This window comes from Chiloscyllium plagiosum, chromosome 2 (genome assembly GCF_004010195.1).
Source record: "Chiloscyllium plagiosum isolate BGI_BamShark_2017 chromosome 2, ASM401019v2, whole genome shotgun sequence".
Classification (NCBI taxonomy): domain Eukaryota; kingdom Metazoa; phylum Chordata; class Chondrichthyes; order Orectolobiformes; family Hemiscylliidae; genus Chiloscyllium; species Chiloscyllium plagiosum.
Window position 1 is genome coordinate 37739435 of NC_057711.1, and position 19973 is coordinate 37759407.

A 19973-nucleotide genomic window follows, 5' to 3' on the forward strand; every position below is an offset into this window, starting at 1 on the left:
ACATGACCTCCCAACTCCTGTACTCAATACTCAGACCAATAAAGGAAAGCATACCCAATGCCTTCTTCACTATCCTAGCTATCTGCGACTCTACTTTCAAGGAGCTATGAACCTGCACTCTAAGGTCTCTTTGTTCAGCAACACTCCCTAGGACCTTACCATTAAGTGTATAAGTCCTGCTAAGATTTGCTTTCCCAAAATGCAGCATCGCGCATTTATCTAAATTTAAACTCTATCTGCCACTCCTTAGCCCATTGGCCCATCTGATCAAGATCCCATTGTAATCTGAGGTAACCTTCTTCGCTGTTGACTACACCTCCAATTTTGGTGTCACCTGAAAACTTAATAACTATAACTCCTACGTTCACATCCAAATCATTTATATAAATGACAAATAGTGGACCTAGCACCGATTCCTTGTAGCACTCCACTGGTCACAGGTCTCCAGCCTGACAAACAACCCTCCATCACCCTCTGTCTTCTATCTTCGAGCCAGATGCATATCCATATGGCTAGCTCTCCATGTGTTCCACAAGATCTAACCTTGCTAACCAGTCTCCCATGGGGAATCTTGTTGAAAGCCTTACTGAAGTCCATATAAATCATGTTCACCATTCTGCCCTCATCAATCCTCTTTGTTACTTCTTCAAAAACCTCAATCAAGTTAGTGAGACATGATTTCCCATGTACAAAGTCATGTTGACTATCCGTAATCAGTCCTTGCCTTTCCAAATACATGTACATCCTGAGCCTCAGGATTCCCTCCAACAACTTGCCCACCACTGAGGTCAGGCTCACCAGTCTATAGTTCTCTGGCTTATCCTTACCAACTTTCTTAAATAATGGCACCACGTTAACCAACCTCTAGTCTTCTGGCACCTCACCTGTGACTATCGATGATACAAATATCTCAGCAAGGGGCCCAGCAATCACTTCCCTCACTTCCCACAGAGTTATCGGGTACACCTGATCAGGTCCTGAGGATTTTAACACCTTTATGGATTTCAAGACATCCAGCACTTCCTTCTCTGTAATATGGATATTTTTCAAGGTGTCACCATCTATTTCCCTACATTCTATATCTTCCATGTCCTTCTCCACAGTAAACACTGATGCAAAATATTCATTCAGTATCTCTCCCATCTCCTGCAGCTCCACACAAAGGCCGCCTTGCTGATCTTTGAGGGGCCCTGTTCTCTCTCTAGTTACCCTTTTGTCCTTAATATATTTGTAAAAACCCTTTGGATTCTCCTTAATCCTATTTGCCAAAGCTATCTCGTGTCCCCTTTTTGCCCTCCTGATTTCCCTCGAGTATACTCCTACCACCTTTATACTCTAAGGATTCATTCAATCTCTCCTATCTATACCTGACATATGTTTCCTTCTTTCTCTTAACCTAACCCTCAATTTCTCTAGTCATCCAGCATTCCCTACACCTACCAGTCTTTCTTTCATCCAGACAGGAATATACTGTCTCTGGATTCTCGTTATCTCATTTCTGAAGGCTTCCAATTTACCAACCGTCCCTTTACCTGTGAACATCTGCACCCAATCAGCTTTTGAAAGTTCTTGCCTCATACCGTCGAAATTATCATTCCTCCAATTTAGAACTTCAACCTTTTAGATATGGTCTGTCCTTTTCCATCACTATTTTAAAACTAATAGAATTATGGTCGCTGGCCCCAAAGTGCTCCCCCACTGACACCTCAGTCACCTGCCCAGCCTTATTTCCCAAGAGTAGGTCAAGTTTTGCACTTTCTCTAGTTGGTACATCCACATACTGAATCAGAAAATTTTCTTGTACACACTTAAATTCCTCTCCATCTAAACCCTTAACACTATGGCAGTCCCAGTCTATGTTTGCAAAGTTAAAATCCCTATGATAACCACCCTATTATTCTTACAGATAACTGAAATCTCCTTCTAAATTTGTTTCTTAATTTCCCTCTGATTATTAGGGGGTCTAAAATACAATCCCAATAAAGTGATCATCCATTTCTTATTTCTCAGTTCCGCCCAAATAACTTGCCTGGATGAATTTCTGGGAATATCCTCCCTCAGCACAACTGTAATGCTATCCCTTATCAAAATCACCACTCACCCTCTTCTCTTGCCTCCCTTTCTATCCTTCCTGTAGTATTTGTATCCTGGAACATTAAGCTCCAGTCCTGCCCATCCCTGAGCCATGTTTCTGTAATTGCTATGATATCCCAGTCCCATGTCCCTAACCATGCCCTGAGTTCATCTGCCTTCCCTGTTAGGCCTCTTGCGTTGAAAATAAATGCAGTTTACTTTATTTGTCCTTCCTTTTTCTCTGCTTTGCCCTTACCTGCCCTAACTGTTTGACTCACTTCTTTTCTCAACTATACCAGTCTCAGATTGATCTCTTTCCTCACTATCTCCCTTGGCACCCCCCTTTCCTACCTTACTAGTTTAAATCCACCAGAGCAGCTCTAGAAAATCTCCCTGCCAGTATATTAGTTTCCTTCCAATTTAGGTGCAATCCATCCTTCTTGTACAGGTCACCTCTACCCCAGAAGAGATTCCAATGATCCAAAAATGTGAATCCTCCCTGGTTTTTTCTTCCAACTAAATAATGGCTAATGTGGTGCCAGTCTCCAGTCAACCAGCACCTCAACGGTGTCTGTCGAAGGTACAAATATCCCCTCAGGAAGGAGCCCAGCAATCACTTCCCTAGTTTCCTATAAAGTTCTGGAATACAAGTGATCAGATCCCAGTAATTTATCCATCCTAATGCATTTTAAGATGTCCAGCACCTTCTCTTCTGTAATATGGACCCTTTTCAAGATAACACTACTTATTTCCCCAAGTTCTCTTGCTTTCATATTCTTCTCCACAATTTGTACTGACGTGAAGTACTCATTTAGTATCTCACCCATGTTCTTTTACCCTTAATGTTTGCCAAAGCTATTTTGCCATCCTGATTTTCCTCTTAAGTATACTCCTACTGTTTTTATACTCCTCTAGGGATTCACTCAATCCCCGATGTCTATACCTGAAATATGCCACCTCCTTTCTCTTGACCAGAGCTTCTCTAGTTATCCAGCATTTCCTGCATCTACCAGCCTTGCCTTTCATCCTAACAGGGACATACTGTCTCTGTACTCTCATAATCGCATTTTTGAAGGCCTCCCAATTTCCAACCATCTTTTTACCTGTGATAACGCCTCCTAATCAACTTTTGAAATTTCTTGCCTAATACGCCGAAATTACTCTAATTTTGAACTTTCACTTGTAGATCTGATCTCTCCTTTTTCATAATTACTTTAAAACTGATAGAATTGTGATCCCTGGCCCCAAAGTGCTCCCCCACTGAGACCTCAGTCACTTGCCCATTCTTGTGCACTTCCTAATGATAGGATGAAGAATAGTCCTAGCAGAGCCCTGGTTCTGGATGCCCATTCCTTAAGAAGACATGCACAATTTTTACCAGGGCTTGGGAGAAGAAATATTTCACATATCCGTAATTTACATTTAAAAGTGCATTTTACTCAGAGGCAATTTTGGTCATCCAGGTATTTGAAACATAACATTTGGGCTTTAGACAACTGATGAAAGGACAAAATTGGTAAAATCCATTGAAAAGGTCAATGTTCTCTTTGGTACAGATCCAGGTAGACCTATGGGATTATTATGTATCATCACGAGTATATACAAGAAGTGGTAAAGCTCTGTGTATCGGTCAAGCTGGCTAGTAATCTAAATTCCCTTCCCTTTAATTTTTTTTTAAAAACAGCAGTCTGCCGTTGGAAAAAAGTACTTACACTTCCACAAGGATTTTGTTCACATTTCTTTACAGGATTAGTGCTGCTTGACTGATCCCACAGCCTATTATTATCATTAAGGGCCTATAAATTCAATCTGACTGATAGATGTATAAGTGGTTTAATGTGGAGCCTTCAAGATACATTTTTGCTTTTAAGGGGATTGTTACTTGCTGGGACCTGTGTGAAGCAGCTGTCACCTCGATTGTATGCATTGGAAATGAATAACCAGATATTCCATCACAACCTGAAGGACATACACCCAAATACAGAAGCTGTTCCTGACTGCAGGTGGCTGATCAGGAAGAGGCAAACAACTTCAACACAATACCAATGGAGTCACAATTCACTGGGGGTTCCTGTGCACGTTCATAACCAGCTCACTGCACCAAGGGGATTGTTAGCTTAGTTGGCTGGTTTGCGAAGCAGTGTGATGCCAACAGTACAGATTAAATTCCTGAACTAGCTGAGGAGACCATGAAAGTCCCATCTTCTCAACTTTGTCCATAACCAGAGACATGTTAACCCACAGTCAAACTGCCCCTAGTCACCTCTATTGGGAGGGCAGCCAGTGGTCTCTGGGACTATGGTGACTTGCTAAGATATTTTATTTTTATAAGGAATTAAATATTTGAAGGGATTTAAATACATTGCCTGTGTTTTTTAAAGTATAGTGAAGTCTTTAATGGATACATGAACTATATTTTGTTTTGTTTCAGCATGGTTATTGAGGTATGCCCATAATGAAAACTGGTTATGTTGTAGAGTGTAAGGACAAAGAGAAGGATGGATAAGGCAGAGGTGTGGGTGAGCAATGAATGCTAGAGCATTTTTCTGTTTTACTGAACAAGGATGGAAGCCTCTTAAACAGCCTACCTCAGCACACAGTAACCCTGTACACATGATGTCTTTGGGCAGCAAGGCAGACTTCAATCTAACCATTTGGGACACTTTCCCCGACCACAACTCCACTAAGTCATACTTGAAGAGTCAGGAAATTTGCTGATTCCGCACACCTGACTGGAGCAAAATTTTAACCCGTGGTTAAAATACAACATATTGTATATTTAAATGACATAGCCCACAATAAAGTGGTTCCCATTTGGTTCAAAATTTGCCTGGGTGAAACCCGGAAAAGAATGGAATGTTGCCTGGCTCCTGACTCATCATCCCTTTTAACACCTTGTGTGCACTTGAACATACTTCTCATTGTCTGGGAAAACTAGCCCACAAACCCCACAGAATGTTGAGACTCATGCATGGGGAATAATCAATTGAACAAAATAATGGAGGGCATTCACACCCATATGAATTGGTGGAAAAAAGGATCAAATAAAAATTTAAGAAAATTAGAATGTAATTTGTTGAAGTTCAAAAGCTGCATATAAAATCATATGGATCATTCTTTAAATTACAGACTGCACAAGTGATAATCACAAAGAACATAATTTACATTTTAATTGTAATCATTTAATAGGTCCAATGTCAGAATACTACATTAATATAAAACTTTGTCCGACTCAATAAACTTGTACCATCTCATGAAAGGCCTTTGCATTTCTTCAACGTCTGAATGTTAAGTCACTCACTGCATTCTTGCTGCATACATTTAAAGGATTTCAGCAGAACTGGTGGAATAATTCATCACTGCTGCCAGTTAGGGACAACACATCCCACGTTGAGATTACTGAGCTGTTAATGCCACCACATTCTGTACATCTCACTTTCTTTAAATTGCACTGTGGATGTTTTTTATTCCCTGCAAGTGACAAATCTTAAAATACAAACCAGTTAACTGAAGAAATGTTATTTATATTGCATATGTTTTTTAAAACAATTTGATTCTGTAGCAAGAAAACAATTAAATTTTATTAAAGTTGATTTTTTCTGCCCAACCCCAATAGACTGTTATAGCAAAATTATTTTACTGTTCCTACTTTATATCCCTTTTGCCACATATTTGCTGACTGGTAAAATTAATGGATGAACCAGTACTCTGTAAACAAACAGCATGAGGGGTTTAGAAACAGTGCTGAATCCTGAAAACAGCACTTCGGAAATGACTGCCTCTTTCACTATTGAAAAGAAAACTCCAATTGCATTTGAACAACAAACATAATATTTTTCTTCAAACTTACTTCTTCTGTTGTGAAGATGTCATAACAGACTTGAACTCTGCTTCTCTCTCCACAGATGCTGCCAGACCAGACCTAGATTTTCTACAGCATTTCCTCTTTTACTTCCTGATCAATATTTTGCTTTTTAAACACTAATCAATGCTAATGGCACTTGAATTGAGTTATATTTGTGATTTTATCCCTTCTAATTATTAAGAAAATTTAGCACATAGGAACATCATTACTGAGAAATAATTACTAATGTTTAAGCCTATATTTATTTTAGTAACAACAAACAAACTGGCTCCATAATTACTGGACTGAATATACTAATAGAAGTAGTAATAAGACCAACTAATACCAAAATTTGTTACTTTGAATAATATCTTGACAGAATTAAAGATCTTTTCCTGGGACATGTGTGTTTTATATGCTACTATTATGAATATTAGACAGATAGTACTCCTTCAAACAAAATTGCCAGTTTGAAGCATGAAATAATGTCTTGCATGTCCTGTCAAGTTAAAACATAAATACTGAGAGAGAGAAAGAAAGAGAAAGAGAGAGAGAGAGAGAGAGAGAGAGAGAGAGAGAGAGAGAGAGAGCAGACTGAAGAAAGTATTGTAAACAGTGTCTGGAGATGCTCAGAAAAGCCAATAAAACCAGCCAGAAGACTAAAGATTTACAACTATGTAATATGTAAATATGAAGCATGGATTGTGAAATTGCCCAATATGGAAACTCAAGGACGATGAATGTAATGACAGAATCTGACAAGAATATTTAATGTTTGTCCACATGTTCAGAATCCTTCTTTTGCTTGACAAGCACATTTTAAATTGACGAGCTCCAGGAAATGATTGTCAGTTCAATGTCGTTTGTGGACAGTACTGTACCGATACATTTGCTTTTGATCACTGACTTTCAAAAATTTTTATTGGGAGTGAGTTAAATTATAGACTGTGATACATATGCTTTGCACAGCCTTGAGTCTAAATACAAAGAATTCAACTTGATATTCCTGCCACATTCAACATTGCTGCCTTCAGTATCAGTCTATTTTACTATTAATGCAATCAACTTGATTCATTGTTCACTCAATTTAGATAAAATGTTTTTCACACTTAAGATATAATTTACATTAAATTCCAATTCAGACTAGTTTTTAAAAAGAAGATTGTAAATTAATCCAAATGTAACTAAAATAATGCTCAAGTGTAAGTGGCAATACCAACTACAAAGAGAATGTTACCCTTCTGTCTACACTGCAATGCACAGTTTTGAGCCCTTCCTTCAAAAACTATACTGTACTATACTGCAAAGAAGGTATAGAAAGAGATTCAGAGGCTGTTGACGAGATTCATTCCGGGTAGCTCCATGACATAGATCTCTGAGCATGTAGGGTGTGCCCAAGGACAAACACCAAGGCAAACATCAACTGCTGCGGTAGGACCATCAATTCAGTGAGAGATAGTCTTTGGCCTGTCCAAAAATTGTTGTTCCTCCAGTGCAAACAGTTTACCATAGCCCAGTTCTGGCATCTTCCTGTGTCTCCAGCTGCACGCTGAAGAATGCATTCAAAACATTAAAGGGACTGCCACTGCAAAGACTTGATGGGGAAATGTCACTATCCATCTGCCACGGTATACTGAGGAGCTGGAAACTGTGTGAAACCACACAGCTAGCATCTTTGTCATGAAAATTATATTGTAAACATTGCTTGTGCTGTGTTTGTACTGAGGCATCTCAAAGTGCCACATGCTGCATGGCAAGAACTTAAACTGCACTGCACTTTCGATTATGTCCAGTTTTAACTGTTATGGTATGTGAGTACCAATTTTTTTTTATAAAGTATATATTTTTGGACAAAAAGCTGTATTGTCCTAAAATAACTCAGATCATTCTGAGTATATCCCTCTCCACAGCAAACCCCAAAAGCCTATCCATGACCATTATAACAAATTCAATTAAATGTCATTTCCAGCAAGCATGTTCTGCATCATAGCTTTTGTTGATATCTTTCTTCAGTTGATATAGAAACAGTCACATTTGGCTTGTTAGTGTAACATAATATCATTACGCTAAATGAATCTATAATGATTCCCAAAGATTTTTTTAACTTGAGCAATAAATTGATTTACAACAATATTGCAGAATGTTAGCTGTATCATGACAAAGCAGTAATTTACATTGGTGCCAACAGAATGAATTGACCAAATTGTACCTTCTGTTACAGTACAGAAGGAGTCCATTCAGCAATATTGTAGACTAACAAACTCACTGTGTTACCAAAGACATTTTCTAAATGTTGCTAAATTTCCGATGTCTGCAGAAAAATGTTGAGTGAGACCAGGCACTTCTTCATGAAAATAATAGGCTTTAGTAATTGGCAGTAGACAGTACAAATTCCAAGCTGGTCTTAGGAGTTTTGTGGCCTGACAAAACCAGGAGCAGATCTATAAATGAATCTCAACGTTTATTAATTTTATAGTTTGTCCATAGCCCAGACCATGATTGGTTTTGTTTTTAAACAATGTGTTACAATTTGTAAGTATTTTACACTTACCATAGTTAAATATCAAAATACAGTTCAAAAGGTCTAAATGAAATTTCAATTCCACATCAAGCTTAATTGCACATTAGCTGTGCAGTATCTAAATTTTGCCATAGATAATGGATTGAATTTATCAATGTCTTAAAGCAAGACAATCATCTTTATTCTGCTGCTAAAGCAATACTGTTTACTGTCATCCTGGGAATTATTTCTGTCAGGATTAGAAAAGAGCAACTAAGAAAAAGCTTCATTATTTTTCCACTTTTTTTTCCCCTTTTAAAACTTGGCAGTTTGTTACTGGTTCCTTTGTAACTCATCCAATGTCTCAGTACTCTAGACAGCCATTTGTCCAAAGATTAATGTATCTCCTATTCAAAGGCCAATCTCTTTGAAGTATATTTTCAAATACTTGAAAAGTAGTGATCTGGATTCTATTCAGTGAGGTAATCTGTCTAGAAACCTGCCCCTGTGGATACTTTTCTATTCTTGATTCAATCGAAATGGCTGGTTTCCACAACATGCTCTTGGAAAATTAACAAATATAGGAAAAATTTATTTAATTTTCTCTATATTGACCTGATTGAGAATGCTCAATATTCATTTGGTAATTTCTGCAAATCTTGATCTATATATAACCTCAACTCCAACATTCTTTCCCAACACTGGCATCTCTATCAGTCAGTATGTGTTTTCCCTTTTATTAGTATATGTTTTTCACTTTTTTTCTTTTCCCTGTACAATTTCCTTACACCACAGGAAATAGGAATCCTCCAGTATCCTGTTTACATGATCATTCTTCTTATGCAAGCTATTTGTTTTTCTTACAGTGTGAAATGCCTTGGGGAAGCTTTCTACCTTAACGTCACCTTATAAATGTAAGTGGTAAGTAATGAATAGTGGCAGGTTTTTCACCAGATGGCCAGCACTATGAAATTTCCAGCTAGAGTCACTTGAGGGGAACTCGAGCTGATTTTCCCTCTCTATTGCAAGGATTTTGAAATGTGTTAGAAGAAGCCTACTGTTTCCTTGTTCTGTTCTATTCAAGCACAGGTCCTGGAACCTCTGGTCTGTTGGATTTAATTCAATATCCAGCACCTTCTGCAGCTCAGAGACCATTCAGGGAACTGAAGCACAGAGTTTATATGGTCACTATTTTCAAATATAGGAAATTGTTTTATTAAAAGGCCTTCGGCTATACGAAGGGAAATTGGCAATATAATAATCTTCCCTCTTTAAAAGTCATTAATATTTAAATCAAGTGCACATATTTAAATGCATTAATTCATCAACAGAACAAATATACCCTGGGAGGGATGCTATCAAACTGCAATATCTTCTCTCCTGCAGGCATGTTTCATAAATTACATTACTGTAACAAATGATAAGTGAGCAACTATGGAATTGCATGTGAGTGATGCAAGTGCCAGAGTCTGGGGCTTGTTTGTCATATTTCAACTCCATATCCCAAACAGATATTGTAAGTCATTAACAGTTTTGAAAAATCACTTTTATTCATTTGATTTTTCATGTAATGTTTGGCTTCACAAACTGCAGCAGCACCTGCCAGAACCACAAATGGAATTGAACATGCTTACAGTAGCCCTCCTTACCACGCTAATCAATTAATGTTACTCAGTGCCTTGAGATTGCAGACATTTTGATGCTGAAATTCCATTGAGGTTTCCCTGGTCTTTTACTGCAAATCCAGCAAGGCTTTCATGGAAATGATAGGAATTGGTAATTCTGGCACAGTTACAATGAATGAGTATTGGAATCCCAACAAAATTCCATTTACATTATCTAAAACAAAATTGAATCCATGTGCAGTCTGCATTTTGTGCTACTTGATTTTCCAAAATAATTAAAAACTTCTAATTTCTAAATTATTAACCAATGCGTTGATCAAATAATATGCTTGTTACATGGAACTTACTGATGGAGTGGTGAAAAATGAATAGCATTACAGTCTTGTAAAAGATTTAAATAATTCATAGCCTTGATGGGCTATTGTATCTTGCAAGATCATGCATTCTAATATCTCTGAATCTTCTTTTAGTATTTTTAAACATGGTTAATATTTTTCATATTTTTAAACTAGTGTATTTTTGAAAAGACAATAATTTTGATTGTGTTACTGCATAAAATAGTTTCAGGGATTGTCAGTCTCATCCCATAGTTACACTGAGCAATCCAAGATAAACTGTATTACTTTTGTAGTAAAGTGTTTCACAATCAGCTGCTACTTATAATTTGGAGTGCATTTGTGAAAAAAACCTTACCTCTAACATCTGCTGAAAATCTAGCTGAATGGCGTGATACAAAGAGTTTGAGTTCCTGATCTAGGTTGCAGGCTATCAAGTCTGTGTCCCAAGAGCGGATACCTGGAAAGAAAAGCAGCAACATGGAATTATTTCTAGCAGGTACCAGGATCCATAGTAAAGAAACCTTGCACAATCTCTATTTCAGGTTGAAATGGTGGTAATTAAATGTTAACCCTCTGGATGCAGACTTAAAGCTTGGTGCATGTGAACATAGAAATACCTTTTTCTTTAGAGACTAAGAATTTACCTTGAATGCTCAAACACCACGAAAAGATTCCGATGTCATTATAGAGTGCATTGAAACAGCTCAAAAGTAACTTGTATTTTGTTTTTATTTAATTAATATTGTCCAGGACTGAACTATATGTCAGAAAATTCCAAACTAAATTTTCAGTAGCTGGTAAAGGTAGCAAATCGCAGGCAGGGGATTCAAAGTGCCACTGAAGTGCTTCTACAGCTAACCAATGACCAATTACCCACACTGACTAGTGCTAATGTGTAGCCATGAGGTCCACACAGATTTGGCCTTGGTTCTAATGTCCTTAAAGGCTAACAAATCTGATGACACTAACTTATACATTGAAAATATGGACTTGGCTAAGACATTGGTGAGCTAGTCCCATTCATATATATTTTAAAATAAAATGGTGCCTGCATAGGACATCACAATTAAAAAGGGTAAAAAAGCACTTCAAGCTTAACAATATGTCCATTTCAACAATATGTCTCATATAGTTTTGATGAAATATAACTTCACATAGGTTCATGATCATGTCCATGAGACTTTATCAGACAGTTATGTCTTCATTAGTCTTCTTTAATTCAAGGTAAAATAAAGCAGCATAGAGACAAGCCACATGTCCTCATAGTAAATCTGCCCAGAGATAAGCTTATATGACTTGGTTGCCATGGAGACAAGGAAGCTGGAAATGTGTTGCTGGAAAAGCGCAGCAGGTTGTTTCCAGCAACACATTTCCAGCTCTGATCTCCAGCATCTGCAGACCTCACTTTCTCCATGGAGACAAGGAACCATGTCAAAATTTAATGAAAGTAAAATGCAAGCATTAACACCTGGAAAGAGGAGAACAGGCTGTAGTGAGTGTAATGAGGTCAACCAAATAGACCTCAGACTATTAGTTCCCTGATTGGGGTTGGGGGGTTAACCTAATCCAATCAGGGAGCTCTGGCTGAAAGATATAAACAGGAGTGTTAGAGGTTTTGTTCACTAAGACCTAGTTGTGAGGGAGCTGGATCAGTGTCAAGGACTCTCCATGTGTAAATAAAGGGTGACTTGGTGACGGGATACAGCCTCTGTGGAGTTGTTTCACAGGCAATGTTCTTGCTGCAGACAGACTTTCAATGTCACCCTGAGACATTTGAGAAAGGTACAACAGGTACTGCTGTGCTAAGCATGGAAAAGAATTGATTTTGGCTTAACTTCCAAGCAGAGTACATGGGAGAAATGGGCCAACTATTCAAAGGAAGCTTGTTGAGAGTTAAAGAATAAAATGTTGCTGCTGGAAATCCATTTGAGTATGTTCAGGAAAATAAGTGAAAGTGATTTTGTTTAAAAAGATACAGAACAATTCACCGTAATAGCAGAAAGAGGATATTCTGGAGGAGCTTAACTTTAAATAATATTTTGCTTTTAATTTTGCCTGAAATAGAAAGCTGTGTTTCTACTCAGTGTGATGTAATATATAAAATGTCATGAAACTTTGGCTGTTTTAAGAAGTTAGAGAATACCTTTTCTGTTATAAAGTCAATTAGTCATATACTAACATGGAGTTGATGTTGATTTCAGATAGTTTATTCACAGCAAATGTCCTAAAATGTGAAATCTCATTGTGTGGTCTTGTGTGTTGGTCACTGGGAAACTCATTCATAAACTTACATAACCCTCCAAGGCTATTGGGACATTCACATGAAGGCTCAGCGAGCAGTTGCACCACTAACATGATCAAGTGTACATTTCAAGACTGATTTATTTTGATTCCAAGTGTTACATTTCCTGTTCATTTATAATGAATATCCTTGATCAATATTAATATACAATCTGCCCCTGTACCTAAGGAATTGGGAGGGCAGAATGGTGATTCCTTTAGTTTTTACCATAAAGGAACTGGAACAGATGGATATCAATGTCCTTGACTGGCAGCGCAAAGATGCCTTCAAGGAGCATTCATCAATTCTGGCACCAGCCATCATCCCTCACAACCATAGAAAACAATTCTATAATGAGTAACAAAGTGGCCTTTATTCTATAATGCTGTACAATTCCTATTATATCTCTCACATGCATTGAAATAGCTGAAGTTCCTTCATGGGAAGATGACGGTGTAGTGGTATTGTCACTGGGGAGTAGACCCCACACTCAGGCGATGCTCTGGAGCCTGGGTTTGAATCCCACCATATAGATGATGAATAATAAATAATCAAAAACCTGGAATTAAAACTAAAGTGGTCACCCATAATCCATGGTTAATCAGCACAAAACGATTAGGTTCATTAATGTCCTTCGAGGGAAGAAAACTGCCACTGGGTCTAGCGTACATGTGACTCCAGACCCACAGAAATGTGGTTGACTCTTAACTGTGCTCTGAAATGGCCTAGCAAGTCACTATGTCGTAACAAACTGCTAAAAAGTCTTTAAAAAAAGGAATTAAACAGGCCAGGCCACCTGCTATCAAATAAGGCACTGATAACTACTAAGACAAACTAAATCAACACTGCAATTAAAGGAAAAGACTCCACAAATGTCCTTATTCTCAATGATGCGGGAGCTCAAGGATGAAAGGATAAGGCTGAAGCATTTGCAACCTTTGATTCAGTCCATATGATATTGGATACTGCAAAGGCTCTGGCAATAGTACAGAACATATGCTCCCGAACTAGTTGTACCTTTAGCTAAGCTGTTCCAGCAACAATGTTGGCATCTACCTAACAATATGGAGATTTGCCCACATATGTCCTGTTCACAAAAGACAGCACAGATCCAAGCTAGCAATTACTGCCCTATTAATCTGCTCTCAATCATTAGTGAAGTAATGGAAGGTGTCATCAACAGTGCTTTCCAGTAGCACTTGCTCACCAATGCCCAGCTTGGATTGCACCAGTGTCATTCAGCTCCTGACCTCATTACCACATTTGGTTCAAATACAGACAAAGAGCTGAACTCAAGAAGGGAGGTGGGGTTACTGCCCTTGACACATTTAACTAAATGCATTTTCAAGGAGCCCTCACAAAGTTTACAATCAGTGAGAATCAGAGGGAAATATCCATTGATTAATATCATACCTAGTACATAGGAAGATGATTGTGGTTGTTCAAGGTCAGTCATCTCAGTTCCAGAACGTCCCTGCAAGAGTTCCTCAGGGTAATGCCCTAGGCCCAAACCTCTTCAGCTGCTTCATCAATGACTTTCCCTCCATCATAAGGTCAGAAGTGGGTATATTTGCTGATGATTGCACATTCGTCACTCCTCAGATACTGAAACAGTGCATGCCCTAATGCAGTAAGACCTCAACAATATCCAGGCTCAGTTGATAAAGTGGCAAGCAATATTCAAACCACACCAGTGCTAGGCAATGGCCACCTCCAAGCAGAGAAAAATATAACCATCACCCTTGACATTCAATTGTATTGCCATCACTGGACCTCCGCTATCAATATCCTGGAAGCTACTATTGACAAGGAACTGAACTGGACTAGCCACAAGTACCATGGCCACAAGAGCATTTCAGAATCTAGGAATCTTCACCTGGCCAATTAACTCACCTCCTGACTTCCCAAATCCTGTCTACAATCTGCAAAGCACAAGTCAGGAGTGTGATGGAATGCTTCTCATTTGTCTGGATGAGTGCAGCTCCAACAACACTCAAGAAACTTGATACCATCCAGGACAATGTAACTAGATGGACTGGCACAAAATTCTCAAACTTTTCTCTCCACCACTGGTGCACAGCAGCTGTAATGTGTACCATCTACAAGGCTCCTTTGACCTTTCCAACACAAAACTATTAACATCTAAACTGACAAGGCTCCATCACCACCTTCAAGATCCCATCCATGCCACTCACCATCCTTTTGTTATTCTTTCAGTGTTGATGCTTCAAAATTGTGCAACTTCTTCCCTAATGGCACTGTGATTGTACATACACCAAACTGACTGCAGCTGTTCTTGATGTCAACTCATCACCATCTTCTCAAGGATAATTAGGGAGAGACAAGTAAGTGTTGGACCCACCAGCAAAGCCCATATCTTTAAATGAAAGAGATGCTTTGGACATAGCTACAGTTGAATTTCATTCAAATCTTGTTAAATTTCCTGATAAATATTCAAGTAAGTTCTCAATCTGTCCATTTAGTTTTCCTAGTGTGATTTGAGGCTATATGGACCATGGTCCTACTTGGCAGCAATACAAAAAGAATATTGCATACAATAATGCTCCATGTATTCAACAATCATGGTTTGTTTTCTGCTAATCAAAATTTTAACTGGCTCCTTGAGTCAAGTATTTAGTTACTGAATTCCAATCAAGCCAATAAAATCCAAACCATAAGATAGTCTACTGTTGCATCTATTTACAGTTAAACTTGCCTGTGCTATACACATAGATGCACTTCTTTCTTTAAAAGCGACAGCAAGACTGCGTGACTAATCAGTTTAATGTCCAGGCATGAATCCAATTCCTAGATTAAATACTGCAGTGAAAAGGGTGGGTCATTTCAAAGGCAATTCCTTGGGACCAAAGCTAGTATCTGTTAGATTATTGCTGCGACATGTTTGACTGTCTATAATAGTGGGTTCTTCACAACACTTCCCCAAAGCACATGCTTTATTCTCAGCATGCATCTCTCCCTACCTAACAGGTACAAATGACTCTCACCACTTACCATCACTGCTGCATTTCACTATTACATATTTAAACTCATCTGTTTCAGTGACAGATAAATACCCAGATGTAATAGAAGTTATTTATATATCTGGAGAATGTATTGTTCATATTAGACATGAATTTAATGGGAAACCTCACCTTCAAACAAAACTACTCGTAATTAAAAGCCATGAGCATTTATTGTTCACCCTTCAGTTTTACAGAATTCTGTGGATTGCTAGGCCACTTCAGAAGTAGGTAAGAGTCAGCCATGTTAGTGTGGAGCTGGAGTCACATATTGGCCAGATTGGACAAGGATGGCAATTCTCCTTCCATAAAAATGATATCAGTGAACTAATTGAGTTTTCACAACAACTAGCATCATTGTGGTCATAGGCACCATCTTTTTGTTTGTTTTTCTAATGAATTAAATTTCTCTAACTGCCATAAGAAATGAAACCCCTATCTTACCACACCAATCTGAAAACAAGGATGCTTCTAGATGTCAAAAGGATGCACAATAAAGCTTTAATATCTACTTCTATAAAATATTGCACATTAGTAGAAATCTAACTCATAATGGAACACAATTTTCTCAGCAGATATTTTGTTGCAGTATAATATTTATTTAGGAGATTGCAATGTATGTGCTTTTGCCCATCATCAATATCAATTCTGACTGCAGGTTTGGAAAGTCAGTGAGCTCAGATTCTGAAAATGGAGGAAAAGCAAGAACGCATACAATGCATTCTGTACACTGTAATGGTATCTCCTGAGCTGATTAAAAATCTGTTATAATACATTATGAAAATAATAGGAAATTGGGCAAATATTTAAAATGTGCACATCATTTGTTTCCCACTGTAACAGGAAAGCAATTAAATCAAATAAAAGGTCATTTATAATAGTTTAAAAATATATAGTTTAAAAAGCAGCAGCCTTTATGACTTTCTCCTTGTATAATAACGCATTCACCAGCTTCACCAGCTGTCTGAAGATTGTTGGGCATCATGTCTAACTGTCACTCATTTTATTCATAAACACAACCATATACTTATAAATAATACTGTGAAGTGTATGCCTCCCTTATTCAGATGCAAAACTGGAGCCTTCCACTCTCAATTAGTGACAAAGGGGAAAATAAAAAATTCAAAATTAACCCAACATTCAAAAAGCATGTAGGTCCCTGTTGATTGAGAACAGAATAGCAACCAGTGACTATGGAGAAATCTCTTGCTCTAGTTGCCCCACCCATCTGAATGAACAATGAGACATGGAGTCCACAAGCCTAAGGAAATATAAATAGGGAAGCTAACAGAAGGGACAGGTGGGGCTGGTGAAAACACGGCTATAATTATTATTATTAATACATTTATTCAAGATGTAAATGAGCCACCTACATTTAATTAATGATGGAAGTGATGATGGATGTATTCTTTCACAATATTCTTTCTATTCTTCTATTAATTCATACAAGCACAAAGCTTCAGTAATCTGTAAACCTTGCTTTCATTCATATTGATTCAGTTCTGGTTCTAATAGAGACGTTTTTGGCTGTAATTACTGTTGTATTTTCAATTGATATCCAAATCTTTCTACTCAATATTTGCATATTACATATTATTATGCCCGTCACACTAATTAATCCCCAATGCAGAGATGGGGTCTCGGTATGAAATATCCATGATTGTATCTATTATGAACACCGAATAACGCTTGGCAACAGTCCAGTTTTCCAGAATAATCTAATACGCCCGGAATAAAGTCTTTAAAACATCAGGAAAATTTATCTCCACACAGCTTTAAAACAGAATAAAATCATACGCTCTCTCCACTTACACACCCTATACCTTTATGTCTGCTAACAATTAATGTCATGCACGCAAAAGCGCTTTGCATTCGTGTTTTTAAAGATGTTGGGAGTTTCTAGAACATATGGATGGGATGGGGGGTATGGGGTACCGGGGAGGGACACCCCCTGGAAGTTGCAGGACTACAATTCCCAGCAGGCTCCTGAGCCAGCGTCCCTCCCTTTGTCTGAGTGTTCCCCAGCAGCTTCCGGACAGACCGCAGTGCGGAGACTGCACCACGCCCACGAGCCGGTACCGGCTCAATGAATGGGAAGCAGCAGCGGCAGCAGTTCAGGGCATTGCCAAGCACGTTTCTCACTGTCACTCGGTTTTCTCTCTTTATTGTCCCTTTTTATATTCAAAACTTAACCCATCCTCAAAAAATAAACATGCCTTTTTTTTGCGCTTCCCTCCGTTAGGTACAGCAACCTGCGATCAAAGCAGGATTCTGCTGCTGTCAATTTCAGACAGTGACAAGTGAGACTCAAATCGCTTTCACACAGAGGGGGTGGGGGGAAGGACAACGCCTTTAGACTCGCTAAACCCATGCAACGCTTCAAATATCCTGCCCAGAAGAAAAACTATGGCCCTGTCAATTCGAAACATCAAATCGGATGTATTTTTAAATGAAACCTATATTAAGATCCTGCAATAAGTTTCCCTGCAGCAACGCACAAACAATAAAAGGGCGGCTACAGTTCGTTGCACAGGACGCCTGCGTGCATTGTTACACATGCTGGTGAACTGCACAGATTTAATACCATTTTTAGACGTACTTTTTTTTGTTGGTTTAGTTGATTTGGCAAAGATCTGCATGGAACGAAATGGTAAAAAGCGAGTGGAAGTAGATTTGAGTGCATGATCCCATTAATTAGACCTCTGCGTTTGAAACAACACTTTAATATTATCTGTCAAATAATTTGCAGAGTGAATTTTGTCCACTTCAAATAAATGCGCTTAACGTTCAAAAAACAGTCAGATTTCCGGAATTGCCTTTCATGGTAACTTCGATCCGCAACATGCGCCAACAGATGATTTAATGTTAGGTAGACCGGGAGGGATGGGTTATCTTTCAGCCGTATTAATTATATGGTTTTAATCCACAATATAAACTACAGATTCAAAGAAACTGCACTCCTTAAATGAATCGGTGCTCCCATTCCCTCGATCTGAATCTTATTGATTTCTTCAAGGTTATCACTAAATCGCTGATACATCACAGCTGGATTTCCAAAAGCAGGAGCAACTGGCCTCCAAATCATTAAAATGTGATTTTATTTTTTTAAAGAAAAGTTACAACGTTACATTTAAGTTCAGTATTCATAAACTGAGCATTGCCCTCTGCGTTTATCCCTCATGTTCCGCGTTATTGTATTACTTAATGCTGCAGGCAAGCCCCTTACCTCGCTCTATATCTGAAATGGCACATCTCAGATGATCTTCGGTAACAATTTCCCCAATAACTACTAGCAAATAGAACTTATTGTCGAGGAAACGGTGAGTCAGGCTTGTGTTTGATGGTGATGGGCTTAGTTTGCTACACGAAGCTTCTGGGTCCTCCTCTATGGTCGCCATCCTCAGCCTCTCTGGCCGTACTCGGCACTAGACAGGGAGTGAGTGAGCCTGAGAGGCGAGGCTTGTCCGCTTTTATAGAGCAGACGTTAGCCGGCTCCAGGGGAGGAGAGACAACGAAACTGCCTACTTCACATCGCCAACTGATGTCATCGGCAGCGAATCAGACCCACGGCAAGCAGAGGCTGAACGTCCTCCAGTTTGCAGCAATGGTTGGATTACAGTGCGGTCAAGATTCCGCCAAGTTTTATTGTTTTGATTTCTGAACAGCTCTGTCCTCTCCTAGCCTTCTCCCTGTCATACTCAGGGTCAGGATATATTCAGGATTAACGCCTCTTGTTGCCAAATATTTGTTCAGGCAGAGCTGAGCGAATGTTGTAATAAATAATGACATTAAGGATGTTTCACTTACTTGAATAAAGACCACATCTAAATGATTGTGTGCTTGAACCATTAGCTATTGACTATTGCTCAGTGGACACTGATAAACTTCAGCATGAATCTTAACTCATCAATGGCACACAATGAGATGTTATAGAAGGGGAGAAACATAGAAAGATGGATGGAGCAGCAAAAGGCCATTTGGTTTATCATGGCCACTGGAAGCGAACCATCCACCTGTTGACCCTGTAGTAGTCAAGTAAATATCCAAGTGGTCGTTTTAAATGCAATGAATGTTTGCACCTTTGTCACCCAAAAGTGAATCATCTCATTGTCAGTAAAAAAAAAATTACTCCTCAACTCCCCTTTAATGCTTCCACTTCTAAGTGTCAGATCGATGATTATTGACCTCTTTGACTATTCCTTCCTATCCATTCTGTCTTGGCCCACTGCAATTAGATCTTCCCTAAGCTTTCTCTGTTCCAAAAAAAAAACAAACCCAACTGATTTTTGTTT

The 19973-nt window shown here is 38.6% G+C and overlaps 1 protein-coding gene across 1 annotated transcript in view; it reads right to left on the minus strand.

Annotated features, from left to right (window-relative positions):
- Nucleotides 1–19127, minus strand: part of map1b (microtubule-associated protein 1B) — a 108801-nt gene extending 89674 nt beyond the window's left edge. Inside the window, exons 1-2 of the mRNA XM_043707836.1 lie at nucleotides 18908–19127; nucleotides 10736–10837 (exon numbers count right to left, since the gene is read on the minus strand). Coding sequence (XP_043563771.1) covers nucleotides 10736–10837; nucleotides 18908–19079 — 274 coding nt within the window. The 5' untranslated portion in view covers nucleotides 19080–19127. The remainder of the gene's footprint in view (nucleotides 1–10735; nucleotides 10838–18907) is intronic.
- Nucleotides 19128–19973: the final 846 nt, after the last annotated feature.